This window comes from Erpetoichthys calabaricus, chromosome 12, assembly GCF_900747795.2.
Source record: "Erpetoichthys calabaricus chromosome 12, fErpCal1.3, whole genome shotgun sequence".
Taxonomy (NCBI): domain Eukaryota; kingdom Metazoa; phylum Chordata; class Cladistia; order Polypteriformes; family Polypteridae; genus Erpetoichthys; species Erpetoichthys calabaricus.
The window spans coordinates 26280-40402 of record NC_041405.2 but is presented as its reverse complement, the minus strand read 5'-3'; the positions used below and the strand labels follow the sequence as shown (position 1 = coordinate 40402).

At 45.0% G+C, this 14123-nt stretch overlaps 1 protein-coding gene and 1 pseudogene across 1 annotated transcript in view; one reads left to right on the top strand and one right to left on the bottom strand.

Moving 5' to 3' along the window:
* The window catches only part of LOC114661595 (ataxin-2-like), a 48356-nt gene extending 37573 nt beyond the window's left edge, over window positions 1–10783 (top strand). Inside the window, 14 exon segments of the mRNA XM_028814722.2 lie at window positions 7190–7288; window positions 7372–7521; window positions 7609–7695; window positions 7868–7929; window positions 8007–8248; window positions 8331–8400; window positions 8484–8528; window positions 8530–8634; window positions 8713–8952; window positions 9047–9170; window positions 9574–9695; window positions 9786–9983; window positions 10065–10251; window positions 10362–10783. Coding sequence (XP_028670555.2) covers window positions 7190–7288; window positions 7372–7521; window positions 7609–7695; window positions 7868–7929; window positions 8007–8248; window positions 8331–8400; window positions 8484–8528; window positions 8530–8634; window positions 8713–8952; window positions 9047–9170; window positions 9574–9695; window positions 9786–9983; window positions 10065–10251; window positions 10362–10423 — 1793 coding nt within the window. The 3' untranslated portion in view covers window positions 10424–10783.
* A 637-nt stretch (window positions 10784–11420) lies between these two features.
* LOC114661596 (claudin-4-like) lies at window positions 11421–12323 on the bottom strand (annotated as a pseudogene).
* Window positions 12324–14123: the final 1800 nt, after the last annotated feature.

Below are 14123 nucleotides of genomic sequence, written 5' to 3'. Positions count from 1 at the left end.
TAACGTACAGTGGGTACGGAAAGTATTCAGACCCCCTTCAATTTTTCACTCTTTGTCATATTGCAGCCATTTGCTAAAATCATTTAAATTAATTTTTTCATTTCTCATTAATGTACACACAGCACCCCATATTGACAGACAGACAAAAGAGTTTTTGAAATTTTTGCAGATTTATTAAAAAAGAAAAACTGAAATATCACATGGTCCTAAGTATTCAGACCCTTTGCTCAGTATTTAGTAGAAGCACCCTTTTGAGCTAATACAGCCATGAGTCTTCTTGGGAAAGATGCAACAAGTTTTTCACACCTGGATTTGGGGATCCTCTGCCATTCCTCCTTGCAGATCCTCTCCAGTTCTGTCAGGTTGGATGGTAAACGTTGGTGGACAGCCATTTTTAGGTCTCTCCAGAGATGCTCAATTGGGTTTAAGTCAGGGCTCTGGCTGGGCCATTCAAGAACAGTCACAGAGTTGTTGTGAAGCCACTCCTTCGTTATTTTAGCTGTGTGCTTAGGGTCATTGTCTTGTTGGAAGGTAAACCTTCGGCCCAGTCTGAGGTCCTTAGCACTCTGGAGAAGGTTTTTGTCCAGAATATCCCTGTACTTGGCCGCATTCAACTTTCCCTCGATTGCAACCAGTCGTTCTGTCCCTGCAGCTGAAAAACACCCCCACAGCATGATGCTGCCACCGCCATGCTTCACTGTGGGGACTGTATTGGACAAGTGATGAGCAGTGCCTGGTTGTCTCCACACATACCTCAGTGCAAGACACATGACAGCCCGCATGGAGTTTGCTAAAAGACACCTGAAGGACTCTGAGATGGTGAGAAATAAGATTCTCTGGTCTGATGAGACCAAGATAGAACTTTTTGGCCTTAATTCTAAGCGGTATGTGAGGAATTTATGGATGTGGGTGCGACTGACGATCCTGATGTGATGTGGGAGACCTTCCGTGACAAGACCCTGAAGGTTGCTGAGGGCTGTGTTGGTGTTACTGGTGTTCCCAGAAGGAGGTGTTTTAATCTCACAGGGCACTCTGGATATCATCGAGAAGAGATGTAGCTCACAGCTTGATGGCAACTCTGATCTGTACCGGGAGTTGAGAAGGACAGCTGCGAGGGCTTGGAAGGCAGACAAGTAATCGTTTGTTAGATGGTGTATCACTTGCTTACAGATTCTTCTATGGTCTAGTGGCCCATGTCCTGCTTACAGAGGAGCTGAAGCATTATGCATATCCGAATCTGTTCCTCAGAAAGTCGTAGTCAGAGCACCTGATGGAATGGTCCTTGAGGATAATAATAATACATTTTATTTATATAGCGTCTTTCCCATGCTCAAGGCACTTACAGAATATAATAAAGAACGACAGCGTATACAGTATATAGCAGGGGTCTGCAACCTTCACTATCAAAAGAGCCATTTTGCTCCCTCTTCCTCCAAAGAAAAATAGTCTGGAGCCGCAAAACATAACACAGCTTATAAACTTTTAAAAGTTTTAATCTTTTTTTAGATTTTACATGTTACAACCACGGAATACAACAAACAGAAGTGCAGTGTGCATGTGTAGGCCTACTTTGAAATAAATTTAACTGAACTCTGCAGGCCTATTTGAGTCCTTCCTATACCTGTATAAAATTAAAATAAAAACTAGCCCTCTTTAATATAAATAAAACATTTAGCTGTAGCTTAGCAGCTTTAAAAAAGTAAACATAAAATTCCATTTCAGTGTGCTCTCATCCTCTTCAGGTTTCCCTCTCAGCCAGCAATCAACTGAAACACCTGAACATACAAAAAAACCTACATCAGCTCCGGGTCTGAAATAAATGTGTTTTTTTTTTTTTTTTTTTTTTTATAAATATTAGCCTATTAAATGCTATTGTTCTCACCTGTTTAATGTGACTTCTGTTTCTGAAGTTCGCTGCAGATCATCTCTAGCACTTTGAGCTACTTTTTGTATGAAAATGTGCTATATAAATAAATGTTGTTGTTGTTCTATGTCGGGGCTATACGATGTGACTTTGACCTTCACACAGGACTGCAGGCTCATGTGTGAGGTGGGAGAGATATTTGGACTTTATGAAGTTCATTCTTGAGAAAACTTGCTCACATAAGTATGTTGAGCCAAAGATGGACAGGACTCCAAATGCATATTTTTTCATGTTCATATATGTTTCGGGAATGGCACTCCATGTATTGAAAACAAGTTTGTCGGGTTTGGGGAGGTTTTCAATATCAGTCCATTTGTGCTCTTTAGCGAGAGTAGCCTTCTGACGGGCGACTTCTTCAAGATCCGCTGTCAGGCATTTGAACTTGGACACCCATAAATCTTTATCCGCTATGCGGCCAGTTCAATTTCTAGATCGGGCTTACTTACTCCTGTGAATGCGGATGTGTTCAGCAGGGATGGGTCAATGTCCAGGGAAGGAGAGAGTGTTTTTTTTCTTTCTGAACTCACTGAATCTTTCTCTAAATGCAGCTTGCATTGCAATAATTGTACGGTGGAAATAATCACAATTTATGTGAATGTTCACTGCTTTGAACTCTCTCAGGGAGGGGAAGTGAGAGAGTGTACCTTTCTGTACATCTCTGGCAAACACTGTCATCATGCGCTCAAACACCAAAACATTTAAAGTCAGAGAATAGATGTTCTGATATTTTTATGAACGATTCTTTCATGTATTCTCCGTCTGTGAACGGCTTACCCCTCCTTACGATCTCTTGAGCTGCCACAAAACTAGCAGCTGTAGTTGATTGTGGAGAAGTGATCCAATTTTTGAAAGTATGTTTGCTCTGTTCAGCTTTCCGTTGCAGTTCCGAAATTGCTCTCTTTCGCTCATCTTCACTTGGGTATTTTTCAGTGAATGCTGAGTGCTTGTTTCGAAAATGTCTTTCAACGTTACATTTTTTGTTGTTCGATAATTTATCGCCACATATTAAGCACACCGGTAAGCCAGCGTCGTTGGCGGTGAAGGCAAATGCTTCTGTCCACGCAGAATTAAACTCTCTGTTCTCTTCTGGGATTTTTCATTTTTGGGATTTATTCATGGTTAGTGCAGGGGTCGCACACTCCAGAAGCCACCTGCAGGTAAAGGCGAGGGCTATAGACGTAGATGTGACGCATATTTTAGTTGACAAATTATAAATAGAAATAAAAATTAGATGTTAAAGTGTATAACAGTAGTAGTAGTAAATAAACATTATATATATTACATATATTATATACAAATTAAATTAAGAAATTGCCGTTATTCATTTTCATGTTTTTTTTTTTTTTTGTCAAGGCCAAAAGGAGCCATTACAAGGAGGCTGAAGAGCCGCATGCGGCTCCAGAGCCGCGGGTTGCCGACCCCTGGTATATAGCATTGTACAAACCAGATAAATTAAAGAAGATTAAGACAGTGAATTCTGAAAAAAAAACAGACAACATAATTGATGGTCTAGCACACATACAAACATAGGTTACATTAGCATCTTGACAGAGAAGAAAACTGAGAGAAGGGTAATAAAGTCAAGTAGAGCTAAAAGCCTTCCTGAACAGATGAGTTTTGAGTTGTTTTTTAACAGAATTCATGGAGTCAGCTGACCTGATTAATGTCGGTAGGTCATTCCAGAGTCTGGGCGCTATACAGCTGAAGGCCCTGTCACCCATGGAGTGTAGATTAGTGAGGGGTACAACAAGATTGCCAGAATCTACGGATCTTAGTGGGCGGGCAGGCACATAGTGATGGAGTAGGTCACTGATGTAGTTTGGTGTGAGGTTATTTAAGGCTTTGTAGGTTATTAGTAGGATTTTATATTTGATTCTGTAAGACACAGGGAGCCAGTGAAGACGGAGCAGGATGGGTGTGACGTGCTCGCTGCTGCTGGTTTGAGTAAGGACTCTTGCAGCTGAGTTTTGAATAAGCTGGAGCTGTGATATAAGATTAGAAGGGGCAACTAACAGTAGGGAATTACAATAATCGTTGCGGGATGTGATAAAAGCATGGACAAGTTTCTCAGCATTAGAGAAGGAGAGGAAGGAGCAAGCAAAGGATATGTTACGGAGGTGAAAGTAAGAAAGTTTCTTAATGTGATTTATGTGGGCAGAATAAGAAGGAGGAATCAGAAATGACACCAAGATTTTTTACAGTAGAGGCAGGTCTGATGAGATCACCGCCAAGATAGACTGGGAAGGAGCTCATTTTATTAAGTTGCATTTTAGTCCCAATTTGCAGGAGTTCAGTTTTATTGCAATTTAATTTTAAAGAGTTCTGCTCCATCCAGGTTTTAATTTCACTAAGGCAGGTTGTGAGGTGAGAAAGCTCTGATGAAGTTCCACTTTTAACATTGAAGTAGAGTTGAGTATCATCTGCATAAAAATGATAACCCAGTCCATAGATACGGATAATATGGCCAAGGGGAAGCATGTAAATACAGAAAAGCAGAGGACCGAGGACAGAGCCCTGAGGAACTCCTTGTGTGACTGGCGCTGAGCTGGATCTGCTGTTGCCAAGACTAACAAACTCTTGCCTATCAGTCAGATAGGACTTGAACCACTGGAGGGCAGTGCCAGAGATACCCAGCATGTTCTCCATTCTGGACAGTAGGATGTCATGTATGGCAGTGTGAAATGCTGCACTGAGGTCTAACAGAATTAATATGCTGGTTTGTCCAGAGTCTGCTGCCATAAGCAAATCATTTTTTTCCCGTAGCAGAGCGGTTTCACAGCTGTGCCGCGCCCTGAAACCAGACTGAAAGGGTTCCATCAAATTATTAGAGGTTAGGTAATTGGTGAGTTGGGAAGTTACAACACGCTCAAGAACTTTTGACAGGAAATGTAGTGGGAAATAGGCCAGAAATTGTTAAGATTGTCAGCATCAAGACCAGACTGTTTTAACATTGGGGTTACAGAAGCGATTTTAAAAGTGAGCGGCACAAACCCAGTGTCAAGGGATGAGTTTTTTATTGTTGTAACAGTCGGGATTATGGTATGAAGGCAGGATTTAAGTAGTGTGGTGGGGATGGGATCCAGTACACAAGTAGTCGGCCTCATCTTACAAAGCAGGTTATTAACAAACACAGATGTGACTGGTGAGAACTTAGAGAAGGAGCTGGATGGAGTGGGAAAACGGGGAGAAATATAAACAGGTGATGTATTTATGTTAGTTGAATTATTTAGATCTTTAATTTTGTTACAGAAAAAGTTGAGGAATTCCTCACAGGATGACACTGTGACCCTCCGGGCTGGCTACTTTGAGCAGCTGTTTAAAGCTGATCCACCTGCTAAGATGTTGGATATCCAAGTCCACAGTTTTTGAGGCTGATCCTCCAATTAGCTGTGAACCACCCAATCTCACTGAGATTGCACAGGTGGTGAACCAGCTGAGGGTAGACAAGGCTGCAGGGATCTGTGGTATCCGGGTTGAACTTCTTCAGGCTGGTGGTAAAGCTGTCCTTCTGGCATTGCAAGCAATCCTTGCTTCCGTTTAGAAGACTGACGTCATCCCAATTAACTGGAAAACGGGATTTGTTGTCCCTATCTGGAAAGGGAAGGGTGATCGCCAGAATTGCTGCAACTGAAGGGGGATAACACTGCTATCTGTGCCAGGTAAGGTCCTTGCTGTGGTCATCCTCACTAGGATCCGTGATCATTTGCTCACCTACCAGCGACTGGAGCAGTCTAGTTTTATGCCCAAGAACCATCAACCGCATCCTGGCGTTGGGGGTTCTCATGCAGCACAAACACGAATTTCGGCAGAGTTTCTTTGCAGCCTTTGTCAATTCTCATAAAGTGTTCAACTCAGTTGATCGAGCGGCCCCTGTGGGACATTCTGAGACTTTGCGGGATCCCCTCAAAGGTTTATGGATGTCATGGCCGGCCTGTACTCTGGGACTGTGAGTGCTGTACAGAGTGGAAGCAGAACCTCTGCGTTTTTCCCAGTTGATTCTGGGGTTCGTCAACGATGTGTACTTGCACCTGCTCTGTTCAATGCTTACATGGACTGCATGCTGGGCAGGGTTGTGGGGTCCAGTGGCCATGGGGGGCATCTGTTGGCGAAGAAAGGTTCACTGATCTTGACTTTGCTGTAGATGCTGTGATCTTTGTAGAGTCAATGGATGCTCTCATCGAGACTCAAGAGACTGAGTGCCGCCTGGGCTTGCGAATGTCTTGGATAAAAAAACAAGACCCAGGCCTGTAATGACCTCTTGGACACAGCTATCAGCAGTGTGTCTGTCTGCGGAGAGAGTATTGACCTCGTCGAAAGGTTTACTTACCTCGGCAGTGACATTCATATCTCTGGTGACTCTTCCTATGAAGTCAGTAGGCGGATTGGAAGAGCATGGGGGGGTCATAATTTCGCTGGAAAGGGGTGTGTGGCACTCCCGATATCTATGCAAAAGGACGAAGGTCCAAGTCTTTACAGTCCTAGTGCTCCCTGTCTTGCTATATGGTTGTGAGGCATGGATGCTATCCAGACGAAGACTGGACTCCTTTGGTACTGTCTCTCTCTTTGGAGAATCCTTGGGTACTGCTGGTTTGACTTTGTGTTGCTAACGAAGTCAACGGATAAGGCACATTACCTGCATTGCGACAGAGCATCAGTTACAGGTCTACGGCCATGTGGCGCGATTACCTGAGGGTGATCCGGCTTGCAGGATCCTCATTGTTGGGGACCCAAGTGGCTGGACCAGGCCAAGGAGACGCCCACATAACACCTGGCTGCGGCAGATAGAGGGTGAGACTGGACCACTTATCTTCCTGGGGGGTCAGCAACCAGGATCCCAAGCTGTTTCATCGTGTGGTGGGTGCGGCAATGGGCTGTACCAGTGCATGTTCCCCAACCTAATCTGACCCAGACCTCACCTCCACTCTTTCTTTTAACTGCCATTTTTTTAATAACATTATGAACTGAGGAAACAGCCACTTGAAAATGCTTTGCTATCTTCTTGTAGCCTTCTCCTACTTTAGGAGTCCGTTCCTTTATTTTCTATAGAATTGGGCAGCTGCTTAGAGGAGCGCATGGCTGCTAATTGTTGGTACAAGGTTTGAGTTGTCAGAGAATTTATACAGCTTTTCCATTTGTATCACCTAGGATTTCAATAAAGGGTGTCTAAACTTTTGCATGGCACTATATTTATATATTTTGGTAGTTCTTCTTTTGAGACTCCCAACTTTTACTCTGTTTTCCTCTTATGGTAGAACTGATTTCTAGTTTCAGGAGCTTCTCGAATGTCACCCAAGAGTCAGAGAATCATCCCTGCCAGTAGGACTATCAAACCCAACCCAAGTCCCACTGCGACCACTACCTCAGGTAAAAAGGAAGCTTGCTTTCTTCAGACAAATATGTCATTCCAGTAGAATATACAGTTTTGGGTTTTTGTGCAACTGTTGCAGGTACCTCAAGGACCTCATTCACTCCTCGTTCTCCTAAGTCATGCAGCGGTTCCCAAGAGGCTCTGCTGACCACTCCTTACCTTGATAACTCAGCCATTTCAACGGCTATCAACAAGCTTTCTAGTCCTGTGCCAAGCTTTCCCATTGATGGTATTACTGAGCCACTGTGACTGTTTCTTTTTTTTTTATGATGGGAGACAACCAACTTGAAATTTGACTACTCTCTGTTCTTTTCAGTTAATGAATTTTTGGGCACTGGAGCAAAAGAGAGAGCAGTGGAGAACCAGAGCACCGTATCTGAAGTCACAAAAGCCTGTGCTAAAGGTAAACCTTTGTCTGTGTTCCTGTGCTCCTAGACTTGACGGATAAGGAAGGTGTTAACTAACCTGCCATATTTAGGGTAAACTATAAGCCCTTTACTGCATTGTTACACTGGAACCATATATACCTCTGGTTGAAAAACACTGTATAGACTAAATGTGGCTTTACTTTTTAGTCTCCACTGAGCATCAGAGAAACCAAATTGAGGAACTCCGAAAATTTGGCAAGGAATTCAGGGTAAGAGGAGTTGATCTTCCATGTGTTCTTTGTGGTTTTGTTGCCTTTACTGATTGGGAACTTTCTTGTGATTGCAGCTACAACCAAGCACTGGCACTGTTGAGCCAGAGCCTCCTGTGAAGGATGTAGATACAGGCACAGTAGACGGAAAGCTGAAGAGGGAAGGTTGTCCTGTAGCAGATGCTGATAAGCTACAGCAAGTTCCACAGACGGAGTCACAAGTGGAGCCCGTTGCTGTGGCAGACAGACAGTCCCCAGGCACGTCCTCTCCTGCCAGAACTCCTAGCGAATCAGATGAGAGACCAGAGGGCATGTCTGAGTGAGTGTATGGCAGGCACTATACTGAAGCTACGGTTAAAAGTTTTTCTGTGTCTGCTAATAATTTTGCTTTCCTTTCTCAGACAAGTGAAAAAGTCGACCCTGAACCCCAATGCAAAGGAGTTCAACCCTACTAAGCCAATTGTGACAGCAGTGAGTAGCAGCAGGCCAAGTGCAAGCCTTTAGGCTTCTGGACTGTAAGGGATGATGCTTAATTTATCTCTCTATTTCAACAGGCAAAGCCAACAAATACACCAACACCTCCTCGACCACAGACACTGCCCTAGTCCTTCCATTACAGTGCTGCCACCTCCAAACCAAAGCGGCCTATACAATCCCCAGTACATTTCCTATGTGTCTCAGATTCACATGAGTCCAGCAGTTCAAGTGAGAACCACTTCTTGAGCACACAACTTTGTTGCTTTCTCATGGCAATGCTACTTACTGAACCCCTTTCTACTGCAGGGTCCCCAGATGTACCAGTACACCGTGTCAGCAGTTAGCCAAGGCAAGTATCCCCGGGCTAAAAGTTCAGTAGGACCTCAGCGCTCAGACCAGCATCATGCAGCTTCTGCTCCTCCAATGATGCAGGCTGCAACTGCAGCTGGACCCCCTTTGGTTGCTGCAGCCCCATACCCATCATCATATATTCAGTACAATCCACAGCAGGCTGTGATGCAAGCTATGGCCCACTACCAGAGCCAGGTAAGTATAATATTTCATGACGCTAATTTTTGTAGCAGAAGGGTAACCTTCCTCTTTACATCAATCTTTCACTCCTTTCCTGGGTTTGTTTCAGCCTGTGTATCCCATGATCCAAGGAAACCCTAGGATGATGTCTGGGGCCCACCCTCAAACGATTGTATCCTCCAGTGCACCACAGTATCCATCTGCTGATCAGGGCCCACCTCAGACTATGTATGGTAAGGTGGTTTATAAAGCATTTCCAGCCAAGTGCATGGTATTGTCACTGTGATTGTTTTGCTTTTTTTTTTTCTTTTCTTTTACTTAAGTGTTGTGCATCTGTCATGCTTGGCCTGTTCATATCACTCATCCTGTTTTACCAAGCAGCAAGTCTTATTTCTTTACACTTGTCTGCTTGGTGTTTTTTTTTCTTTTTGTAAATTTTGATGCTGTTTAGATGCTAACTGAAGTGAACCTTAGTTAGTTAGTAGTGCATTAACATAACCAGCCATGGCAAGCATTAACCTGGATGAAACATCATCTGATTAACTGGCAGAATGGAAACAGTGAAATGTGATGTTTTGTGTTGAAGCTCCTCTTTAGATGTGGCTTTCTTTTCTTTTCTATTACTTTCCCCTACAGCAACAGTTCCACAGCCATATCCTCACCACAGTAACCCCATGCACCCACACCAACCCCAGCCTGCCAGCACCCCTACTGGTAACCAGCAAGCTGGCCAGCACCCGGCACCCAGTCCAGTACAGGTGAGCCACCCAAGGCCCCATAGGTTCATTGTTTGTTTAAGGTTCATTTTGTAATGATCCATTCATGATTTATCCTATTTGTCTTTATAGCACCAGTCTGGACTGGGATCAGGACAGCCTCCACAGCAAGGTTTGTATCATGCTGGAGCACTGACCCCCACCCCTCCAGCCATCACTCCTGGTCCAAATCCACAGTCCCCTCAGAGTGGATACACACAGCAGCAAGTCTACGCCATCCACGCTCACCAGCAGATTCAGCATGGCTATGGCCTGGGGCAGATAGCGCAGGTAAATGAGAAGGAACACCTTCTGAATTGGATTTGAATTTTAGGAAGATGAGATTTGTCTCATGTGTGCTTTCAATTTTAGGCTCATGTTCAAGGTGGCCTACCAGGGGGGCATCCACATCCCAGTAGCTCTCATGGACCTCCACAGGTTATGTTACTTCATGCTCCCCCCCAGCAGAGTCATGGTGGGCCCCCTAGCCACCCAAATCATCCAGGTCAGGGAGGCCAGCAGAGTGGTGCACACTACACCTATATAGGACACCCACAAGGTAGGTTTTCACAAGTTCTCTTCCCATTTATCACAGAGTAAGAATAGAAATGCTGTCCTCTTGTGGCATTCCCTTGTATATATTCTAATGATTTGTTCTCTGTTGCACAGCCGTTCCAGTTCAGCCTCATCATGCATCTCAACAGATATCATTCCACCCCCCGGCAAATTGAGGGTGTGCTGGTGTGGCCTGGGCAAAATGGGCAGTTGGACCTCTGCAGACCAGTCTGTTTTGAAGTGGGTGGCATGTAGGTGAATTCCAGCACAGGCCTGTGCCGCTTGCCTGCCTACCTACCTCCCTCCACTAGTGAGGGCAGGAGATGTGGCTTCCAAAGCCTGAGAGGACGCAGCCCTTCCCCTGACTTTTACTTTTCTTATTTATAAGTGACAGAGATCTTACCTTTCTGCACTTTCCAACTTGGTTCCCAGAGACCACAAAGAGACTTTACTTCTTTAGTCATACATTTAAAATATTCAAAAAGACAAAAAAAAAAATAAAAAAATAAAGTTTTAAACTTACTAAACTAAAACCAGCCCCTCACTGACTGCTGCAGTTTTTGTGTGTGCGTTTAACAGTGACCCTGTTTGGAGACCTACCTGTTCAGCCCTAAGCAACACACCCTTCCTTGCATTGAACTGCCCTCTACGGGCAGGTTCTGGAAGTGAGTTTGTTGCTCGACTTTCTGAGAGGAGGAGGACAGCCTGTTAGACCTCCCCAAATTCAATTTGAGGACTGACATGTCTGCTCCTTTTCGTTTCAACTGAACATCAAATGTTTTGTTACTTGCCATCTACTCCTCGCGTGCAGCACTGTATGACCAGAGCTTTATTACAGCTTGTCTGACAACTGTGGTGTGACCAAGAGTGAAACCAGGGCTGCCTCTCTCCAAGGGATATTAAACTGGCTGTATTGGAACCATTGAATCAGCTAAGGGTGGCACTATGTTGGCAATTTACATTCCAGCTGTGCCACTGTGGATGGAGAATGCTTGGAAGCATACAGTTTTTAGACCAGAGTTGGCAGATAGGTCATTCTTTCTTGCAATGACTTGGGGTTTTGCTGGAGTGAAACCTGCCCCACCACCAGCTCTACTCAAACCAATCTACCCCACATTGTTTAATACTGGCAGACCCAGGTCTTGGTGCTGCTTACCTTGAACAAAGACACAATTTAAGGAGACATCAGAGTTTTATTCTTGTTACAGTTTAATCACAAAAAAATAGCACAAAGCAAATGCACAGATGCAGCAGGAATTGAGCGGTCACCAGACTGGGGCAGCCATCCACGTGCAGAGCAGGTGGAGTTTCCTGTTTACCCCTTTTTGGCGTGTAATGCCTAGCAGAGTCCCCTGATGACACTTCAGCTCTGGGGAGGCTGGCAGGAGGGCAGAGTTGTCCCCTATACGTAGTTTTTGGTAGGGCGCTGATGCAGGCTGCTGCCCGGAGTAATACTTGGCAGAGTAGTTGCTGTTGCTTTCTCTGGGCCGAAAGAAGCAAAGTAGTCCTCCGGCAATAATGAAGAGCACACTGGTCTGCCCAACCCAGGACGATGCAGGGTCCGAGCTCCATCTTGCGGGGGTTGTTGGGATCAATAAAAGGCATTGATGACTGTGTTGGCAGACCAGCTGACTGGCACCATGAGCAGGAGGCCTGACACAATGATCATGATTCCGGAGACCAGGACAATTTTCCCTTTAGCAGGACCCTCTTCTACACAGGTGGTGAAGTCTGAGCCTGCAAAGGTGACCAGGAGGCCCAGAATGGACAGCACACAGCTGATGACGACCATGGCTCGGGCAGCCTGTAGGTCTCTGGCCAACACCAACATGGAGTCGTACATCTTGCACTGCATCTGCCCTGTGCTCTGGACCACACAGGACATCCAAAGGCCCTCTTGCGTCACCTGGGCTGTCACAATGTTGTCTCCTGAGAATGAGCTCTCCTTCCACCTGGGCAGTGCACAGCAGATGATGGCTGCCACCAGCCCCACGATGGTGAGGGCAACAGCAACTATTTGAACTCCGGCAGCACCCATCCTGTTAGGAACCGAAAAGAGAGAAGCATTAGTTAAAGTGGAAAACTGACCATGTGAGATACCCAAGGGTGGCCTTGCTTGATGGATGTAACTGACCACTGGAATGTCACTAGACTTTACTGGGAGTGCACTGACTACTGTGGTGCCTGTCGCTGGAGTCTCAATATAACTGAGCCCATTCATGGTTGCCGCCTTACTCGGATTCTAGTGTGAGTGCTGGTCTCAGTCTGAACAGAGAAAAGCCAGGCAGGTGAGAACCAAAATGGATTTCCTTGTTTCACTTTGCATGCTGTCAGGTAGCTTGCAGAGTTTGAGTGTCAGGTTTGTGGTGTCACCCACACCATGACCTTTTTTGTGTGTTCGTTTTTTTCTAATAAATTCAGGATGCAGTTAGAACAAGCAAAACACTTGGATGACCATTGTGAGTGTTCATTTAAAAAGAGTGTTCTCTTTAAGTTGTATAAGAGATAGAAACTTTCCATATTTTGAAGCCTGCACCAGACTGTCCCATCACATTGGGCAAGCTACAGATTCATGCTGATACTTCCAGATCTCTCTACATCAGGGGTGTCGATCTCCAGGGCCATGGAGGGCCGTAGTGGGCTGCAGGTTTGTCATTCTAACCCTTTTCCTAAATCAGTGACCAGTTTTCACTGCTAGATTAATGTTCTTTCCCTTCATTTTATTGCCCTGTTTTTAAGGATTCAGTCCTCTCAATTGATTTTTTTCTTCATTAAATGACAAACAAACTGATATGAGACGTGAGACGAGCCAACAGATGACCAGCTAAATCAAGGCTTCAGACTTCAATCAATTTCACTCCAACCAGTTTTCTTAATAAGGAACCAATTTTTGCTGTTAATTAAACCCATTATTTAATTCCACATCTTGTTGCTGCTCTCATTCTGCTATAGCAGACATTTCCAAAACTGTTGATTTTCTGTTTTTTCTAAGAACACCTTCAAAATGTTTTGGTGACCTGAGAGATCCACCTTACTGAGACCTTCACCTTCTTTATTTCCACATATTGTGTAATGAGCACAGGGTACCTCTTTCTGTGTCTCATTATTGTTTCACTGCTTAAGGAACAAAATAAGTCAGAGGTCAATTAAACTTAAGGCAAAAGAAGTTAATTAGCAGCAAAAACAGGTCACTACTTAAGAAGATGGTTAGAATGAAAACCTGCAGCCACTGCAGCCCTCTAGGACCGGAGTTTGACACCCCTGCTCTAAATGATGACCAGGGTGATAACGGTAGCTGCTTTTGTCCCAGACACTTATTTTGCTTGCTGCCCCGCCTGCTTCTCAGCAGTTTCCAACATTTGTAACCTCCCATGTCTCTGACAGACTGATGTAAAAACTGCACCACAGGCATCGAGCGGGTTGGCACTTGCCCGGCACCGCCTAGCTTTGTGGAGGAGAGCTGTAGGGCTGCGCCAGTGGTGATACAATGTGTGGTCACCGCGGTGAGGCAAAGAGCAGAGAACACCTCATTACAGGCTCATCCCCCTCGCCGCCGCCACCCACACCTAATTAGAGGCTGTGGACAGACGATGTTCAGCGGGCGATTAGTCGGCGTGCCAGCCGTCTCTATCCGTCTGCCAAGCCTGGTCTATCGTGTTGTCTGGCACAACTGTAGGACTACCCTGAAGATGCACTTTACAAGGAGTTTAGGAGGTTTTATCCCAATCCTGATCTCATGGTGTCCATTCTGGCCAGTCCGTTCTTTATCTTTCACGACTGAACTCTAGCCCTCATATCCCACCACGCATTTGTTGTTATCACCCACATTCCAAAATGACCAGCCCAGATGTGCATGCTGCAAGTTATCGCCCCGAT